Here is a 21,610-nt window from a genome sequence, read left to right on the forward strand (position 1 = left end):
CACCCAGCGAGTTGTCTTCCCTCTTCTAAAGTCAATGTTTTTGGGTTGTCTCTCGAAGGAAGTAAGTACTTGCCATTGATTTTAGGATTCCATAGTCTGTTTTACAGTTGCTCATATTCAAACTTTCCTTATAGTCCGCTGCCTAATGGGCTCTGGTCCTCATTGTCTCTCATCTATGACCCTGGATGAATTATTAGTTTGACAGATCCAGCACATAGTGAGAGTGCCTAGACGCCTTCGAACTGGTTAATCTAGAAAATCTTTTACTGTTTACATCCCTAGGCTGTGGAATTCCCTTCCAACAGAATTGAGAATATGTCGTTCTATAACGCCTTTTGGCATCAAGTCAAATCTAGATTTGTTTTAATCCTTGGGAGTTTGCTTGCAATTCAGGCAGTATGGATTAGTATCAGAGAATGTTTTGGTAGCAGAGACCTCTACAAATCAAAAATCAACATGAACATAAGGGAATCGAGGAATGGCGATATCACAGAACCTGACAGTGCACTTGTCTCTCCTCACTTGCTTGCAGGAATTCATTTAAGCCTATGGAAGGAACGGACCTGAATTATGATTAGAAACTTGACAGTCAGCCATTCATCCATCCAATGCACAAGGCCTCCACTCTCATACAGCTAAGAATACACAAACTAAAGCAGCCCATCTCTGGATCAGGGTCAGGGTGTGATGACCAGAAATAGGACCACTCAAACGGATGGGACAGCCAACTCTAAGTCCCCCATTAAAGGCAATGCCCAAGTGATGGGCCCACCATGGCATCTCTGCACCAGATACCTCAAAAGACACACCTGTGTTGCCCTACTATAGAGAGACACTAGAAAGCAGGTGTCATAGAGAAGGCCTTACAAGTAGAGGGATCACCCTATCCCAAGATTGACTTTAAGGCTGTAAGTCACCTATAGTGGGCATAACAACCAATCCACATCGAGGTAACACATTTGAGTCCAAATTCACCTGAGAGAAGCTTCAAGGTGAGGTTAAAGCCCAGTAGAAGCTGTCAAGCTCAATCTGATAGTGTGGTTGTTTGGAGCTGGAGAGTCAAACAGGAGTTTGGGACATTTTAGAAGCAAGATAAAGAGATTAAGCAAGAGCCTGGAAGCTGGAAGAGAGATCCTTGAGACTGGGCAGTACTGGAGTCTGGGAGCTGGTGGAGAGATCCAGGAGGCCAGACCAAGGTGTCAAAAGAGCAGGGCCGAGAAACCGAGTGCTTTAACCAGAGTGTGTGAACGTATTGAGAAAGAAGGTGATGAACTGAGTGATGGGGCAGGTGCTTAATGAAGTGGCAAAGGTGTGTGTAATCTCAATACCCTGGAGCTGGAAAGTAGCACGACATGAGGTGGTGCTAAAAGAGGTGAATAACTTAAGATTAGAATTAGCCAGCAGAAGAGCAAATCCAAAAGGGATGAGCAAGTGGTGGGTGAAAATGTAACGAAGGCTGGTAGTGCTCAGCCTAGTAGGGGCCCACAATGGTGAAAGTAAAAGAGGCATAGCAGTTATCTTATCTGAGAATATAAAGGGGAATCACAGTGCTCAGAGGAGTGAAGAAAGTACCCAAATGGGTGAAAAAGGTGGATGAGGGAATAGCGATTTAGAGAACAGTGACTATAGTGCTTACAGGGTGAATATGGGAGGAAGAGGTGGGACCTGGAAAGTATTAATAATAGCCCCTTAAGTGGCGGAGAAGGTGGAATAGAATGTAGGGTCTCTGAAATCAAAGACTGGTAGAGGAACTTTGCCCAAAGAGGTGAACATAGTAATTAATGGAGTGGGGAATGGAAAGAAGTGTATATAGATCAGAGAAGGGTACAAAAGGAATGGGACTTATCGTTTGTAGAAAGATGCATTGGGGAGATGAACCTCTAGAACTGAGAAATATGAAAAGGGAATCTGAGCTGTTATAGGCCAAAAGGATGCAGTATTTAAGGAATCAATCGCACCTTTGATACTGGAGCCTCATGAATTCAAGTGAGAGAAAACATCTCAGGACAACAGTGTGGTTTCCAGAGAAAATCAAGTGAAAGCATCCCAGCAATGCGAGGCCATAGCAGAGAAGGAGAATGAAAGGGGAGACCTCCCCATGCAACCATTACTCTCCTTGAATCACCAAAGGATCTCAAAAGGAGGCACGTTCTGAACCAATAGCATTTCTTCTGATACATTCCCTTGTGAAAAAAAACGTTTTCGTGAGAAGTGAACCCCAGGCACCATCTAAGGCTAAAGGAAGGTCAATGGGGATGAAAAGCCCTGATTAAAGGAACACAGGATTATTCATGGCAGGTTAGCGGCCATACTTAGGTGGTGAAGAAAAGCTGATGTTTTTGGAGCAACTTTACTAAGACAACTAATAGACATAGAACCAGTTAGTCATTGACATTAGACCAATTTTAACAATTCAGTTGTTCTTTATGCCAACCTGTTTACTAATCCCCCCATAACACTGTTAAAGTTCCCCCAATACAAAAGCTTAAACTTACGTTTTTTTCTGTTGGTCTGGCCATCTGTTCCGTGTCCCTGATAGAACAGAACCTAGGCCTGGAGTGGCTGCACTGCTTTAAAATGGAGAAAAATGTCTTTGCTGCACTTGCACAATGTGTCCCAGCGGAAATACCTTCAATGGCAGTCTCTCTAGTCCGCTCTCTGGCAAATGTTGCTTTTATGACTGTGTGAAAACATTACAGTTTAGGTACTACAATGTTTATGGAAAATGGTCAGTGATTACATCTGTGCAATGTTATCAGTTACCTGGCTTATCGTAGTTTACAAGGAACATATTGATCTCGTAAAATAAAAATGGCTCAGACACTTGCTTTATTGCTCACAATCTTCTGGATACAAACCAATAAAACTGGCCCTTTTACACCTGTGATACGGCATGTGGGTTAACACCATCTTAAAATAGTTTATCCACAGCCCCACCCACCTTTGCGCTCCTTCACAGACCATTGCTTCATAAATGTCATGGAGCTGTAGCATCTCAATTTGTTTTCCGGAGTGCCTTCTGCAAAAAGCTTTGCCGCATCTATATCCTAGCAAATATTTTAGGTACATTAACTCACTGGTACGTCAGAAATTTCAGTTTGTGGTACATCTGAAGCATACAGAGCTGGCAGATGGGTAGAAATAATGTGGGTGAAGGGAGAGACTTCCTGAATTCCTTTTGTGACCCTGATCGTTATTCATGCTTGAATCAGTTTAATAAACAAGAGGTTTTTGAAGGTCAACCTTAGCAGCCAATAATAAAGGTACATTTGTACTAGAATTGATACAAGACACATTTTGTCCATAGTAGCAACACATGAGATATAGGGCTGAGGCATAGATGAGAGACAGGTAAGTAGCTGTATGAAAAAAGGTGCACATACCCTGACATAGATACAAATATCACACGGAAGTTTCCATGATATAGGTTTTGAGTTATACATTTAGAAGCATGAGGAAGGTATGTGTCCCCTAGCGGGGATACAAGGCACAAAATGGGAGCGATGAGAAAGGTACACACCCTCTAGAGCTGCACAGGTATTAGAAGCTATGAGAAAAGTACACATTTACCCATTGTAGATGTACGGCACAGACTAGCTGCCTCCCACAAGGTACACGTGAAATGCACACGCATGGCTACAGGAGACAAAGAGAGGCAACGAGGAAGGCACACATACCATAGCATAAATAGAGCATATGGGTAAGCTATTACCAGGAAGGTGCACATATCCAAACCTATACTGAGATTAGGAGAGGGCCATGGCTTGCAAATGGTGTTGCCACAAATGAGTCCTTATTTGTGTTGTGCAATATAGCTATGCTCGCTATTATTACACGCGAAACAACATTCTTTCCAGTTAAACCATGAGTGAAGTTTTTTGAAGAGAGTATCCTAACAATTAAGTCACTCTTTCGGAGCTGACAATAATGACATTTTGGAATTGGCAATGCTGGAATCTGAAGCACTATAAGAATACATGAGTTGCCCACCATTGTTAACCAGTTTTTATCATAAAGCAAGATGCAGTTATTTTTGAATATTTATCATTCATGAACTAAAATGGTACCCTCTTTTGTAGACCTGACTTGAATACTACAGAAATCAACTTATGAAAAATACATTATTGAACAAATAAATCCTTTTAGAAACACGTTTTTCTAAAGGAAGAATGATTGTAGCGTTATTTTCCCAATCATAAACAGAAGTGCACAAGTAGTTGTAGAAAAAGCACATTGTTTTTGTGTCAAATAAACTGACCCAAAAATAAGATTACAAAGGCCTGTTACATTTGATCTCTTCTCTCCTGTCTAGGGCCCCTACCGCTCACATGTCTGACACGAAATGAAAGCGTATGAGAAGGCAAACAGTTTCACCAAAGACAGGACAGTACTTTACAGTAATATAGAATGATCTCTCCTGGATCACAGTATCATCAGGTGGCAATTTATTTTCTCGAACTCTATTGCAGCTGCCTAATTACCTCACCTGCCTAATGCATTACTTATTTAATTGGAGTTGGCTGCTCAGTTTTTACAACACTTCTTTGGAGAGACTGAACTCTAGAACTACATAATGTGGATGCTATTTTGGGGTTTATAACTAGCACTGTCTAGTGCATGTATGTTGCTTTGTATCACAGACAGTGTTACTATCACCAAACAGGGACGTAATTTCACCACAATCCCAGGGGTAGCGAAAGTGGCATCACATGACCCTTGATCTCTGATGACATCACAGGAAGTGATGTCATTTGACCCCACCCCGTAGTGATATCGCAGGAAGCAATGGAACACGACCTTTCAACCCTTGACAAAACAGGAAGTGGCATCACATAGCACTGTTCCTAAGTACACTACGAAAAATATGGTTACAATATCACTATAATGTGAGTACATTTCATACAAGAATGGATCGCCACATGTATTGTTAGGATCAGTGTGTAATGACCCATATTACCAAATTACTGTGAATGCAAGCAGACGTCCATGGCCAAATGATAATGATGTGCTATTATATAGCACTTATGCGTAAGCGCTTCATATAGAACAATTATACACCAAATATCACCCAAACTGTATTGGTACTCATTTATCAACCTCAGAAGGATGAAAGGCTGAGTTGAGGTGTTTAAGAACAGACTAAACCAGTCACTCACCACCTGAAGTGTGCCTTAAATAAACCTTTAAAGAGTCTAGAAATTATCGTATAGAATTCCAGAAAGACACATTATTTGGTATTCCTATTTTTTCTTATTTAGGGTCAGTGATGAAAGTTTTAGACTTGTGGCATACCTGTTTTATTTTTATTCTTTTTTTTTAAGATGGCCGAACAAGAAAGCAAGCCACTCCAGAAGTAAAGAGCCACACGGTGCTGCCCACAGCCCAGGAGCTTGCAAGACAAAAAAAAAAGTATAATAAAAACAAATGTTAGCGGTAGCAAGGAAGATAACAGGGGTAGCAAGGGAGACCTCAGAGGTCGCCGTTGCGACCTCTGGCGACCCCTAAATTACAACCCTGTCACCAAAGTTTGTATACACAAGTTTACTATCCTCAGAAAGGCTGAGTCTGCCTTGCCAGGATTTAAACTTTGATCTGGCATATTGACACAGATGTCAGCAACAAATACTTAACATTCTGAGCAATATTCTGAACCATCTTTTTGTATTGGCTCTATAACGTATCAGTACGCGTTTCAAGTTTGGATACTACAGATGATGATGTTTAGATGGTTCCTCCCGCCGATATTTCCCTTGTATTTATTTGTGTCCCAGACCCAGCTCACTCCCCTTTTCTTGTCAGGCCCACTTGGTTCAATCTCCTGGCAAGTACTGCCATGGGGAAGATAACTTACATGCCGATATTGGTTACTTTGGTTTGGGTCCCAGACCCTGATTTCTCCTCTGTTTTCATCAGGCCCACTTGGTTCACTCCCGTCATGTACTGCCATGAGGAAGATGCTTTGTATCTTCATCCCTATGTGGGTTGCCACGCGCCGGCATCTTTTGCTTCTGCTGGTCTCTGTCTGCATACCTTCTTCCTGGTCTCTTCAATGATGGTGTGAGTGATGTTACTGGAGCTCTCTGTCCACATCCTTGAGGTTGTGCCACCAGGCTCCTGTCACAACCTTGACCTGCTCTGCAACACTGAGCACAGGACTCCCATTGTCGACCTCTTGCCTTTGGGAGTATACTGCTCTCATCTTTCCCATCACGTCCTCCGCATCTCCTTTGAACTTCCCGGGCTGGACTGTCATTCATGCTGGTGTGCATCTCTCTTTCACGAAGACCTTGTCAGATTAAGAGCACGCCTGAATCAGTGCAGTGTTCCCTTTATTCCACTTACCAGTATGCGCCCCCCCCGGGTGTCTTCTCTCTTCTTTGCAGCTTCCTTTCGCTCCACAAATGATTTTCGGGAGTTTGGTGAGAACATCACTGCTTGTTGTAGGTAGCTTTGCTCTTCCCTTGCGGATGCTACTGGTGGCCTGTATTGCTTGGGAGCTCCAGCTGTGGGCACAAGGCAAAGGAGGCTGCAAGTGGCTCGACCCTCTAATGGCCAGCTCGGGCTACAGTGTCACTTCCACTATTCTGCAGCACCCAGCATCCTTCCTGCGGGCTCCCCACTCAAGCTTGCTCCACCATCAGCCACGTCCTGTCCTCCAGGCAGGCTTCTCTTCTTCTGCTGGCAGCCCCTCTTTGTACGCACCTGTGGACTTTAAACTGGTCTCAGGTGCAAGTCCCTAGTTTCAATTGCCTGACCATAATTAATCCTATTTGCTGGACATGCCTGATTCTTACAGTGGTACTCCTGAGCAGTCCTTCTCATCTCAGTACCAAAGTGGTTTGACTGAATGGGAGTGTATACAACTCCTAGTCACCCCTTCCTCGTCTCAGTAACCAAGTGGTGTGAATGAGTGGAATTATGCACAACTCCCAGTTGTTTCTTCCCTGATTTGGTATTGACTGATATTTCTCTGAAATAACAAGAGTGGGTGGACATGTGTTTAAGGAGATGTCCTCTTAGTTGACCTCTTCCTCGCCCCAGTATAATGATGGCATTTTCGAGGGTCATCTTGAAAGCAAGGAAAGGGGAAGGACTGACAGTACTTTATAAAGGATGCTGGGATGGAAGGTTCATTGTGAAATGGTATGGGTGATATCATTTCTCACCCAAGGACATCCTCTCCCCACTCCCCACGTCTCCTCCACCCAGGTGATCCCCGCTCGCATAGCCAGCCCCTGGGTCGGAATTCAAAAGCGGTGGGCTTTCCCTGGCCACCTGAGTAGAATATATCTGGAAAAAGGAAGAGAAGACACCCTCAGGCTACTCACACCTAATAAAAAGCTAATTATTAGAAAAACAAACAAAACATTGTTTTGATTAGTTAAATAAAAAAAACATGTGATTTGTTTAAGAAAACATTCTCAAACATTGGCTATTTTGGCGAAGTAGCATTTTATTTAGATTTTCAGTAATTATCCATAAAACAAATTGTGCATATCAAGAAGTGGATCCCTTCAAAAATAATAGAAATAATTCTAAAAAGGTTTTGTCAAGCTTTTGAGTAGTATTCATGATTAAATCCTATCTTGCGTCATAAGATTGGGGGAGTTACTTTACCTAGAAAGTGGATTTGCTTAATGGACAAAAAAAGAGTGGAACTTTAAAAAAAAAAAGGTTTACATGGTTATTTTGTGGCCATAACATAGCAGTAGAATTAACTCTAACAACTTTTCAGTGAACTGGGCAGGTCAGTGGGAGAGCCAGGATACTGAGTTGGTTCACAAATCTATCCATGGTAAGACACCACTGTATCTATCTTCCTCTGTCCAACTCTTTCAGCCTTCTTGTAATCTCCACTCTGCCTCCTCGACTAACCTTGTGGCTCCTCACTCTCCTTGTGCTTCCTCCCGCTTCCGCTCTTCCTCTTTTCTTTTTCTACTTGCATGGAATTCTCTTCCCCAAACACCCGAGAAACAGTCCACATGGATTTGTTCAAAACCAAACTAAAAGTCTGCCTCCTTGGCTCTGAGTTACCCTGTTAACCTACCTCTCATCTTCCTGCTAGCTAAAATTTTCCCTTGCCTCTAACCTGCCTCTGTCCCTCTCTTCCTCTACCTCCACTCTAGCACTTCACCATCATGGTCACAGCACAAGCACAGCTGGCCATACCGTCTACCTGCACTTACAAATATCAAATGTTGGTTGTCCTTAATTTATTTATGTTCACTTATGTCCTGTCCCCAGTAACATTTCCGTTTGCTCTCCTTCTCAACCTTCTCAGAATGTACATCAAACTCATCAGATTGTACGAAGCTCACTGCTTTCCATCAAATCAGATGTCATATGTATTGTACGTTCTTTTTTTTTATCAAAGGAGCATTGTTCAACCTGGATTTAAATAAATTTCCCTATGAGAAAAAGAGTGTTGTAGAGTATTTCCTGCTATCTCTTCCATACATCCCCAGACAAAACCCATCACCTGCACACCTCATCAAAGAAAGAGTGCATTGGGATGGTAATGGCTGGTGTTGCACAAGAGATGCAGTGCACTTTGAATATTGTGTGGAAATGATGGCACGATCTATCAGAAAGATGGGAACACATGGGCACATGATTGTTACAGCTGGAAAATAGTATATGGACGTTGGCATTTGCTTGCACTACGTGGCAAATAGTCTGAGTACATGGCATCTGATGTCAGGGCCCGCACATCTGATGGCATGAGTTGGTACATCTAAAGGTTTCAGCTAGTTGGCTGAAGGAATAATGGCAATGCCTGCAGATTGGTGTAAGCACTGGTGTATAGTGTGAGTATCCAGCTTATGATTAACTAACCTTGCTAACGTTGCTTGGGGTATCAAGGTTTGACTCAATCGTAAGTCCCATAAGAACTGAAACATGCATTTGGTTGTGTGTATGCTGTGTTTATATCTGCGTGATAGTTTGGTAGACATTGCTTCCAGAAATGCTGTACAGATGACGACAATACAGATATCCAAGGCAGTCCCTGGGCAGGGTGGTATTACATAGTTTCATGAGTGTATGGATGGGGAACAAGTCAGATAATGAAGGGGTAGTGTGATGGTACATAGAAAGAGGAAACACATTTAACTTACTTGCACCATTAGGCATTTGGCTAGTGTATACACAGGCACGATTGCGTGTATGCATAGTACATTGTGTAGAGCTTATGTGATGGGCTGGGCAGAGTAAACAGGACTTAAGGAATACCCGTCACAATCTAGCCGTTACAGCTGAGGCCTGGTCTTGAAGAGATCAATTGATTGGATTGCTTTGATGTGTAGGGAAGGAGAATTCCAGTGCTGGGGAGCTAATAGAGGGAAGGAGCAGGAGGTGTAGGAAGCATAGTTGTTAGAGGGGACAGATACCTTGCTAAAAGTGGAGAACAGCTGGCTAAAGAGCAAGGAGTGATGCAGTCAGCCAGGTAGTGAGAGGCAAGGCCATAGTGTTGCTTCTATGTCCATGCAGAGGTGGACATGGGTTTGGAGCTTGGGCTGTGCTGATACATGTAGGGTAGGGCCATGGCTGGTTTGCATATGGTTCATTCCCTTGTGTAATGTAATTGATGAGCTAAAGAGAAAAGTGTTGGAAATATGATTGGAGGAATTACCTAAGATTAGGACTGTTTCAAAGATGTACCGTGATATGATATGATATGATATGGCATGTATAACGTGCCTATACACAAGTCGCATGATGACAATAACTGCTTTATTTGAACATTGGTGTGTGCACTGGTGTATAAGAGCATTGCCTAGCAAATGATAGAGGTGTATGAGAATGTAATTGCAAAGCCTGGCATAATCAGGAAGAGCCTGGCTAAATAATGGTAGCACTGGGGAAACGGTGTGAATCTACGTGTATATAATGATAATATGTAGCTGTAATGTGATTACCTGGACATACACCAGCAATACCTTCAATCTCATATGATGGCAAGAATGTCCATTTCATTTCATATGAGTATCTGAGAATGGCCTGTGGCAATAATATGCAAATGATGCTACTATCTTGGAAAAAAATCGAATGACTTGTTTTAGAGCCTAGTAATTCAATGGCAATGCCTCGCAACACAGAATGAATGTGATAACGTTGAACTATATATAACCCAAAGGTTTTTTTTTTTTTTAATTGGTTAATTTATTTCAGGTGCATTTTATTAGGAGATGTTAGTGTATGTTATAAGTTTTTTGTTGGGCATGTAGCCCTAAATTGTATTATTGTGCATTTTGAAAACTGGTAAAGGAAGACTTCCTATAAAGTGCATATCTGATTTGCAACATGCTTAACTAATGTTTTTTTTTTTTTCTTAATTTTGGTTTGCAATATCTCAGCACAGGTTGTTAACCTTACCAACCTCACCGGAGTCCTTACCTATCACAGACATGTACAGTGCGTGATCTTTCTCTTTTGGCAATAGTATGTTGTAGTACTTACAATGCAAATATTTATGCAATGCTTCTAGAATTTCAGAGATGCCTCATACCTTGGTGTGTTGTGCCAAGCATTAGGGAACAAAAAACACACTTTCAATAGAAAAGTTACACTGATGCACGTACCATGACATATCCTCCTACCCCTAAGGAAAAGAGATACCAGCTAACCAGAGATACTCCAAACATGGCTGCTGTGCTGTAAATATTTACAAGCACTGTCTCTTTACAGCTTCAGTGTACAGGGAAGTAATTATTCAAGGGGGGGGCATTTTATATTAAGTGGTAATTGCATGAAGGGGGCAGCCATTGTTAGCACTTAGTTGTTGCTAGGTACCCTGCATGCAATTTTCAACTTTTGCCGAATGCAAAAGGAAAGAGTAAAACCAAGCAAAATCATCATTTACTCTTTTGTTTCCGGTCCGTCCTGTGGAAAATGGGGGACTTGCATGCAAAATGCAAATTTGCACATGTCATTTACAATATATCCTGACTGCTTTTGGCAAGTTCTAAATGGAGGTAGATTGCATATGAATCCATTTCTTTCACAACTGCATGAATGTCATGTATGTGTAAAACAAATTGCACTTTCAAGACAGAGGAAGAGAACGTGGTGGAGATGTTCCTTTCCATTCACACAACTTGAGCATAACATGACAACACGAATATGCAAATGTGATCATGCAAGGCACCACATTGGGCACAGAAATGCTATACTAATTAACATGACTTCCAGATTCGGGCCGTATCGTGTCCAACAATACCACCTTTGGCAGATTCTGGTCATGACTGTATGGCATATTCACATAACAAGCACCTTTGCATCCACCTTTTCTTGCAAGATACGCCCCATAGAGTGAGAAGGAAGTTTACACAATACACATCTTCGTCGTTTGGGCTTTGTTCGAATTCTTTGTAATGTCGTGAATGCTTTTCTTAATGACAGAAAGTTCTACTTTTATCGTTATCACTAACATGACAAATCACAAACACTTTTATTGCAGAGAACGTTGGAGGACTTGGATTCAGACTGGAAAACAATACACCTTCTAATCCAGGAGTTGAAGGGAAAGCAAGCTGCAAGGGTTCCCAGTTACATGTCCAGCAGTGTCAGTGAGTATGAACCTACAGCAAATGCTGACATTCTGGCACTTGTCATGTGGGGTTACTATACACACGTAATACACATTACACTCGGCCTCATGGTGTGAATGTGTGTCTTTCATAGGATTGGATGTGGGGACAGGGCTAGATTTCCAAAGAGACTAGGGCAATGTGTATCTGTAAAAGAAGACAGGAATGCTGTCCCCGAGTGCACACTCAGCACTCCGAATTAGATCAGCGTTGACCCTCAGGTCTGTCCTCAGCATAACCAGATATTTAAAGGGGGACACCACCGCCCCTGCAGAGAGCGGGGGTGTGGTTGCAGTCCCTGAAACCCTCCTGTTCCCATGGAAATGTCAGGCCTGCGGGTTCACTCTATATAGGGTCCACCTCCCAGGTCGCAAGCATATTGCTTGCTTATGCAAACCATGTGCTCAGGCAATTATTGTGCCTCATTTGCATGGAACATGCCTCCATGCCATTAAAGGTGCATCCCCTCACGAATGGGCGGGCACCTGCTAAATTAGCAGGCACACACTCAGTATCACACAAGGTGCTTGGCCGTGAACCTTCTATAATGCCAAACCGTTAAAGGTATCAACAGGAGACACTACCCACAATGCACTCAGATTCTATGACATGGTTGGGGCAATGGCTTTAGAAAATATTGTTTTTTATCAATATGCTCCTTGTTTCATTTCCACACATGCATCTTTTGAGACTTACAATCTCTGCCTTCAACGTCAAATACCTTGAGCTATGGCAACAATGTGTGAATGCACCGTATACGACCTTAACAACACGACTGAACTTTCCAAGCAAGTAATGTTATTCACTTTCAGAAACATGTTCATAGAGAGCATAGTGTGGTTGGCATGTGCCTCATCATTTTCTATAAAAGTGTTATGGTGGCAGAGATTACCTGGTTGTACTAAGTAGAGGGCATTGTGTGCAACCTCCTGAAGAGCTCTTTAATGTTAGACTGTTGTATTGCATGTATAAACCCTTTCATTCAATGGAAGTTGTTTGTGTGTGCGTTTTTTTTAATCTGTTTACAAATAATAAATTGAAACAGATCCCAAATAGCTCTTCTTTTGCTGCAGGATACCTTAGTGATCTTCCAATATCATACATTGTCTAAATTGTGTTTTAAAAATGTATTTGCTCTATATTTTGGCGTGGTGCACACGCCATGATCTTCCAACTTGCACCTCCTGCTCACTCAACAGTACATCAGCTGCCAAACAGTTCCTTATGCTGCACTTTTCCTTTATTTCTGTTCCCCAAACTGCACCCGCTCTCCCCTAAGCATGCCTGTTCCTGCACCCAACCACATGTTAGGTTCTCCTTACACGCTACATATGTTTATGACTCTTCACTTGCTTCCTTCCCTTTGTTGTTTTCCACCCACTACCACTTCTACGCACCACAATGGCACCTCATATCTCTTCTACTTCACTAGACAAAGTATGCTTGCCTACTATCATGACTACATTTTTACCCTTGCAGAACTTATTTTTTCTTCTTTCTGGCACCCCACCTCGTGACAGTGTTGTGCTATCTGGCCTATCCATTTTTAGTGCTGGGTGGTTTACTAGCTGCCAGGCTCTTTACAGCTTAAGAAATTAAGCTTCCCACCTCAAGGCTCAATCCTCAAAAGGCTCAATCCTCTCACTTTTCTGGATGCGTTCACTCGTCTTCTGTACCTCTAGCTTCCCACCTCAAGACTCTTATGCTTTAACATTGTAATGGAGCCAGTTGCAGACCTGTTCTGTAGCATGGCATTCGTCATGTACAATTGTGTGGATGATGATCAATCTTAACTCAAGGTGCCAATGGAATATAACATGTCCAATCCGGCTCATTTCTTCAATCTAATCCAAAAGTAGATGGTGCTAGTGATCCATAACCCTAAGATGAATCTACAAAAAATGAATTCTTCTTTCCTCTTGAGCCTTATGTCCCAATGTTCATATTTTGAAGTCATTTTTTTCAGTTGCCACTCTTACTTTGGTATTCAATGCAAAAGTCTGTGTAATTCATCTTAAACAGCAAACTTGAGAGTAAATAATTAAAGCATATCACGATCAATAGAGTTCAAGTTCAACTGCAGCTGCTTATGGGCCTCACATTTGTATCCAGAACCTGGCCTTCACTCTGTTGTGCAAGAGGCGGTTCTTTCAAGGCTTGAATATGGCAGCCCTGCACTGATGGCCTGCCTGAGATGGACATGGGCCACGTTAAAACTGCTAAATCTCAAAGCAGCAAGACAGATCTGTTTATGCATCAATATGATGACTTAACTCAAGGCTCCTTGACCTGGAAAACACTATCTCACGGCACCACGAAAAACCAAGCAAACAAACTCTCCTTAAGATGATTTTTCTTGGATGTCCCCAGAAATTTTGACCTCTCTACCCCTAGGACTTTGCTCTGCCCCTTCTTTCATCATTTTCTGGAAAGACCTGAAACCCTCTTTTTCAGGAAATACCTGCCAGGAGAAGCCAATATTCAACCAGGTGACTTTTGAGTCATAGGTGCACACAACCCATATTAAACAGTGAACCACATTGACTATGCTTCCCTTTGGAGATTTAACGTAGTGCACATTTGCCTACCTTCCCTCAACCACCACCCTCCCAAATGTGTCACTAACTTTCTTCCTTAAACACTAGTTCTCTTTTGTGATGGAAAACAGGATTTCTCCTGAGGACATGTACCAGACTAATATGGTCTTCTAGCCACAATTCCACTAACATGCTTTGCTTTCTCACCTACACCTCTGATGAAATGTAATGGCTTCTCTTGAACGCCCAGAGCACAGAGAAAAGCAGGATGCTGCTTCCGCTACCATGACTGACTCTCCCTGGAGCAAGGACCGCCACGTCACATGTACGCGGGTTCCCCAGGTTAACGGGGGAGAGAAAGAGATTGAAGTAGCGAGAGAGAGGGGAACAAGACACTAATCCTCTATAGAGGGTCCCAGAGAACTGAGCAGTGAGAGAGCGAGTTCAAGCAGACAAGGGTTAGGGGGAGCCTACAAAGCCAGAATGGGTCACTATCTAGTAGGGTCACAGGGACCGAGAGAACTAGAGAAGTCAGAAACCCTAAAGGGTTACAAAACACTCTGAAACTCATTAGAATAGTGGGACAGGAGACGCCAATCGGCTTATGGGGGAAGTACCAACAGAGTGAGTAGGAAATAACACAGGGACACCAGAAACCATGGAAACAGCTTGACGTGTTTAACGTATGGACAAGTTGGTGGAAGGGGATCAGGGAAATATACTTTCACATGGAGAAGATTGGTTTTGTTGTAATTTCAGGAACATCCTTTGGGAATCTTTAAGGAACTTTGTAAAAAGACTGACAAGAACTGTTTTGCCTTGAAAGGAACATTTTGTTAAGTATATTATTGAATCAAGGTCCAGGAGGGCATCCCGGAAAGTCTGAAAGTCCTCTATGGAGAACAGACATTGCCATACACTCTACATCTTTCTTTTATATGTTTGATACATGGTAGGGCCAGTTTAGTGGGTAGGTTTGGGCAGAAGACTATTTTTTGTTTTGGACTGTAAACAAGCAACTTTGTTTAGTTTGGCTAGGAAGAGAAGCCCTCTTTAAGCATGGGGCTCGTTCCAAGTATGCCAGACCGTAAACAACAGTGTCAGTAAGCTTACCAGCACCATTGTTGCTGGACCAGCATACTACAGGTCTGTCTGCCAGAGCCGCCATGCCTGACAGGTCTAACCGTTCCCTGAACCAGGCTTCAGCCTGGCCTACCTTTGCTTCATGCCTCAGGTGGAGGCCACTGTCCTCCCCTCCTCTAAAGGAATCACATTTGGTGCTCCTGCAGAGATTTCCCTAGTGTCCCTTGGGGCCTGGGATCAGTATGCAGAAGTACTGAAGTACTAGCTACAATCCCACAAAACACACCCAGATTTTTGAGAAGTGTTTGAGAGACACAGGGGCAAGTATGACAGTGGTGGTCCTGCTCATGCCAGAGGACTATGTAGGTGCTCCTCTGAGAACTACCAGGTTAACTGGTGGGCCTCCCAAATTACATCCTGTTGCCCTAGTCAACATCATGATTGTGGACAAGACAGCACAGCTTCCCGTCCTGGTTAAGGACAATGTACCTGCCAACATTTTTTTGGGGAATGATTTGGTTGAGTTAGGGGTCGATCTCGGATGGACTACCCCTGACTGCTGCTGCAGTCACTAGATTACAGCTCACACCAGGTCTGGCTGCTAGGCAGGTACCCTAGCCAAAGGGAGACCCAAGGCAAGATGAAAGAGGAAGAACGCCACCTCTGTGAAGGGGACTCCTTCTCCTCCTGCTGTTTCAGCAGCACCCACTGGGATTCATGCTTTGGACGGGCTGAGTCCAGTGGTTACCCGATACTCAACTCCTGAGGGAGAACAGCCAGAAGACCCTCCTGCGGAAGAGGTGCTCAACCCAGAGGATCACCCTGACTGTCAATGTCTGCTGGCTGAAGGGGCCCCTTTAGGGGAGCCTTCTGTAAGGGTCGGAGAGAGTGGCACTCTCTTGAGGGTCTAGGAAAATAGGCCCAGGCCCAGATACAAGGTGAAGTGCCTAGGTCTTTCAAAATATTTTGGGAGGGTGAGCTCCTTTGTAGTGAGCCCACTAAACCTGAACCTGGTGTCTCAAGAGGCTGGTGGTACCCCATGTTTAAAGGCCCTTTCTGTTGCAGTTGGTGTATGAGATGCCCTTAGTTGGTCATCTTGGGACCAAGAAGATTAAGCAAAGGATCTCTGCACATATCTACTGGCTCCGGATGGGAGTAAAAGTTGAGTCCCACTGCCGGACCTGTGTCACTTGTCTGTTGTCTGGCAAAACTGGAGTCAGTGTCATTGCCCCACTGCAGCCTTGGCCAGTGGTTGGCACTCCATTTGAGAGGGTTGGCATTGACATTGTTGGTTCCCTTCACCCTGCCACATCAGGTGGACACCGGTTTATCTTGGTCCAGGTTGATCATGCTACCAGGTACCCTGACAGCCTGAGGCTATACCCCTTTGGACCATTACTGCCAAGGTAGTTGCCAGGGCTCTCTTGGGCATTTTCCTCAGATTTGGATTCCCTAAAGAGGTGGTCTCTGACAGAGGATCCAACTTCATGTCTAGTTACATGCAAGCGATGTGGAAGGAATGCAGAGTAACCTATTAGTTCTCCACCTCCTACCATCCCAGACTAATGGTCTGGTTGAGAGGTTTAATAAAACTCTCAAGGGTATGCTGGGAGCTTTGGAAGAGCCCCAAGGAGGAAATGGGATCTCCCCATACCATGCCTGCTGTTCGCCTATAGGAAAGTGCCTCAAGAGGGTGTTGGTTTCAGCCCCTCTGAGCTTCTCTTTGGACATCCTGTGAGGGGGCCCATTGCCTGAGTAAGAGAAGGGTTGGAAGCCACCCCTCCATGTCCTGCCAAGCAAGTGGCAGACTACGTGTTAGGCCTCAGTCTGAAGATGGCACAGATGATGGGCCAGGCAACAGCGAATCTTAAGGCGAGCCAAGAATTAAACAAGTACTGGCATGACCTTAAGGCCTCACAAGTGGATTGGACTCCAGGACAGGAGATCCTTGTAATGGAGCCTATCAAGCCTAGAGCTTTGGCAGATAAGTGGACTGGACCCTTCAGGATAATCTCCAAGATGCGTAAAGTCAACTATCTGGTTGAAATGAGAGTCCCTGTGGTAGCCCTTGAGGTATTCCACGTTAACAAGCTCAGGTTTTTCCACAGGCGAGAGGAAGTCTCATGTCTTCTACTAGCTTGAGAGCAAGAGGAGGATGAGTGTGACCCCCCCTTCCTGATTTGCTGCATATAAACCCTCAGGATGGCTCAGTGGAGGGAGTGCATTTCTCTCCAGATCTGACACCAGAGCAGCAGAGGACCTGCAGGGCTCTGCTCCGGCAGTGTGCCCCTCTGTTCATGACTGACACCAGGATGCACCCTGTGGTGCAGGCACAAAATTGACACTGGTGACAGTGTACCTGTCAAACGCAGGTGCTACAGATGTCAAATACTGTAAATAATCAGATCCAGGCTGAGGTCGCCAAGATGTCGGATCTGGGTGTAATAAAACCCTCAACCAGTCTCAGGTCCAGTCCAGTGGTCCTTGTCCCAAGGCAAGTTTCCAGGCCGGTACTTAGGATTGGCAGTTCTGTGTGGACTACAGAGGGGTCAATACTGTCACCAAAAGTGACGCACACTCATTGCCCAGGGCTGATGGAATTGTGGACACCATAGGTGCTGCCAAATTTGTGAGCACCTTTCACCTTATCAGAGGCTATTGGAAATTAGCTCTGATGGACCATGCCAAGTAAAAGACTGCATTCTCAACACATGAGGGGCTCTACCAGTTTAGAGTCATACCTTTTGGGTTCAAGAATGCAACTGCCATCTTCCAAAGGTTGGTCAATCATGTGCTCAGTGGGATGGAGGCCTTTTGTGTGGCCTACCTAGATGTTATTGCTATGTATAGTTCCACCTAGGAAGAGCATTTTACTCACTTGGATAGGGTGTTGCAGGCCTTGTGAGGCTAACCTCAATATCAAGGCCACCAAGTGCCAGATAGCTCAGCGGAGAGTCACTTACCTTGGGCATGCGGTAGGAGGGGTCGAATCCATCCTCTGCCCAGTAAAGTACAGGTTGTACATGACTGGGATACTCCCACTACTCAAACCCAGGTGAGAGCCTTTTTGGGCCTCACTGGATATTACTGCAACTTCATGGTGGACTGTGGGACCATAGCTGCCCCTCTGACAGCTCTGACCTCACCCAAACAACCGAGGAAGGTTAATTGGACAGAAGACTGTCAGAGGGCCTTTTTTGGCTTGAAGGAAAGTCTGTGTAGGGCACCTGTGTTTTGTGCGCCTGATTACAGCAAACCCCTTATTGTTCAGACTGATGCCTGCTACACCAGAATTGGAGCTGTCTTGTCCCAGTTAGATGACAAAGGGAGCTAACATCCTATCATATTCATCATTAGGCAACTCAAAGGTAGAGAACTTAGGTGGACTACTGTTGAAAATTAATGTTTCAGTATAGTTTGGAGCCTCAGGCGTTTTAGGCCCTACATTACAGGGTGTACCATCAAGGTCCAAACAGAGCATAAACCCCTAAAACGGCTTATGCAGATTAAGGGTGAAAACCCAAAACTGCTCAGGTGGTCCATTAGCCTGCAAGGGCTAGACTTCACTATTGAGCATAGAGCAGGGAAGAGTCATGATAATGCAGATGGCCTTTCCAGAAGGTATTTTGACTGTCTGAATGATGGTCTCAATCTCGTGGGAGATTAGACCACCCTAACCTCAGTCTGCGTGGGAGGTGACTGCGATGCTGGAAATGCATTGGAGGGACAGGGCCTCCATGTCCTGGTCCTGTACTCCCTTATGTTGTGTGTTCTTGTTGTTTTTTGTGCAGTGGGACTTCTCACAGTGCAGCTCTTCCTCTTTTTGGTTGTGGTGAACAGAGACACTTGGGATACACTTATGGCACCAATGGGTGGGGGTACCACCCTGTTCCCCTAGTTTATGTTTATGGGCTCCTGTGTGTGGCCCACAGAGCAGGGTATGGGCTGGTGGCAGCTCCATGCTGAATTTGACAGGTGCTCTGAGTATGCTCCATTTTGGGCTATGCAGGCCCTGCCATAGGAATGAGTGGATTCCTGATAGGAGACAAGATGGCCCCTGTGGCCTTTAGGTTTCTATTCCGTGTTACCTTGTTTTCCCTTAGTCCTGGGAAGCCCTGACACTGTCCCTTCCCCTGACTGGCTGTTGGGTTGAAGAACCATATATGGTATTGTGGGGAAGTCCAGGCCAGACTGGCTGGAGTATTCTCAGTGACTGTATGTTGTGGGTACACCCTTGCGGTGAGACCTGGGTGAATGAAGTTAGTGACCAATATCCACTTCATGGTATGGGTGTCTGGTATCTGTGTGTGTGAGTAGTAGAAGGAGCATGTACCTTCCATCAAACTCAGAAGGGGCCATGGTTTGCATAATGTGACTGGTGGCCATGCCCCCTTTACCCAGAAGTCCTGCTCACCGGAAGTCCCGCCCCGGAAGTGACATTGTGGGGATTTCTATGAATTACCGCCCCAGAAGTGACATCATGAGGGTTTCCAGGAAGTCCCACCCTACGGGAAGGTCTGTGCTAGCGGATGTTCCACCCTACGGGATGTCCCTGTGCTGTAGTGACATCATGCGTTGTGTTGGGGGAAGTGTAGGTGTAGGAAAAGGGTGTTTCCCGGCAGTGATGTCATGGGTGAGCTATGATTTTGGGGCTAGGAGTGGCCCAGCAGTGATGGTGACATCACAGGCGTGTCCCTGTAGTTTCCCCTAGGGCTTAACTTAATAGTGACATCATGCATTGTGTTGGGGAGGGCAGGCATAGGAAAGGGCTACTACTCTAAGAATACCGTAGGGAAAGATGCCTGCAACACCGCTGAAAAGTCTGACAGTCCTTGAAGTCCGACAACAATAATTCCTGTAGCTGATGAGGAATCGCAATGCCCCACTGGTAGTGGGATGGTGTATGAGGATGAGTTGAGCCAGGGCCTTTTTTGAATTAATCTTGGTGATATGACACCTCCTGATTCTTACCCTTTTAAAGATGCTGATGGTGTAGAGGCTGGTATAATGGATGCAGACTATGCAGAGGCCGATCTGAAGGCTATGGACAAATCTATGAAGACTCTTGAAGAGCCCTTGCATGTGGATCTGGGGGTTTTGGACAAGCTGTTTCCAGAGATGACCATGAACCCGGAGTTGGAAACAAGTCCCGATGAATATAGGCTGTTTATGGAGACAGCTGATGCTGTGGAGGCCGGATTGTCTATGGATGCCACTGTTGCTATGGAGGTGGAAGCGGAGGGACCTGTTCTGTGCAATTAGGTATATAGGAAAAGGGTGTTTTTGCGTGAACTATGTGTAAAAATATATATATATATTGAAGAGTTACATTTCTTTCTTTTTTGAATTGCAGAAAATGGCAGATAAAGTTGACGGTGCTGAAAGTCAGCAGTCTTCATTTAATACTGTCAATTTTTACTGTGTGTGCTGTTCAAAAATGATCGAATGTCCAGCAACACAAGCCCATAATAAGTGTAAGAAGTGTGTAAAACCCTTTGAAAGTTCTGATGAAGAAGAAGAAGAGGAAACTATGACTTTTTTTGGAAACCTCAGCTGTTCAGGCTTTTGCGGCCTGTGTAGTGAAAGTATGCTAGAAGCATGATTATTACTGCTGGTGCTATGGACATAAATGCGATGACCCGCAACAGGATGCTCATGACTGTTTACTTCCGAATTATCACGCTAGAGCAATATGTCGTATATTTTTTATGTTGAATTCATATAAAGATTTTCTGTTGCTTAAAGCTGTATATAAAGACATGGGCATGCGTGTACATGTTAGTGTGGAGAGTGTTTTATCTAAAACATGGATAGAAATACACCATTGCCGCAATCCTGAGAGAAAAAATTGAGATCTTTACAAATGGCTGGTCCTGTGCTTTTTCCAAACAAGGTAGCCCGTTTAATGGATAAGGATTTGTGTGACCTATACACTTTTGGGAATCTTCTGAAGCCTTGTGTAGCACGCCGGAAACTGTTTTAAAGAGAGAAGAAATATCCTGAGTTTGTTTCTTATATGTGTATATTTGTTTCTAGGATAAGATTTCTGAAGGGCCAGCAAGGCGTGTGGATCGTAAACTGAAACCTGACCGTGTATGTGTGGAAAAACTCTTATACGCTATGCTGAAAGAGTGGATATCGGAAATTGCCCCAGATACCCTGAAATATCTACAGATACCTACCCCGACCAGAGCCGTTTTTTGTAAAAGTTTGATGTGTATAGGTAACATATGTACAAACCCTTGGCTCCCGGTATTGGATGAATACTGGCATCTGTACAAATAGGATATGGGTTCTTTATACCTATACCCTAGAGTGGTATTACATCAGCTTTTGGAGCAGTTGTATGAACATTACTTTAGCATTAAAGGATACGTTTTACAGGACCGCAAATTTTTTCTC

The 21,610-nt window shown here is 44.1% G+C and overlaps 1 protein-coding gene across 9 annotated transcripts in view; it reads left to right on the forward strand.

The window, feature by feature from the left end:
• DMD (dystrophin) overlaps positions 1–21,610 on the forward strand; it is a 7,616,828-nt gene that overhangs the window by 4,671,142 nt on the left and 2,924,076 nt on the right. For all 9 annotated transcript variants that reach the window (XM_069639082.1, XM_069639084.1, XM_069639079.1 and 6 more), the window contains one exon: positions 11,459–11,567. In XM_069639082.1, coding sequence (XP_069495183.1) covers positions 11,459–11,567 — 109 coding nt within the window. The remainder of the gene's footprint in view (positions 1–11,458; positions 11,568–21,610) is intronic.

This window comes from Ambystoma mexicanum, chromosome 7q (assembly GCF_040938575.1).
Source record: "Ambystoma mexicanum isolate Mex_15411 chromosome 7q, UKY_AmexF1_1, whole genome shotgun sequence".
Lineage (NCBI taxonomy): Eukaryota > Metazoa > Chordata > Amphibia > Caudata > Ambystomatidae > Ambystoma > Ambystoma mexicanum.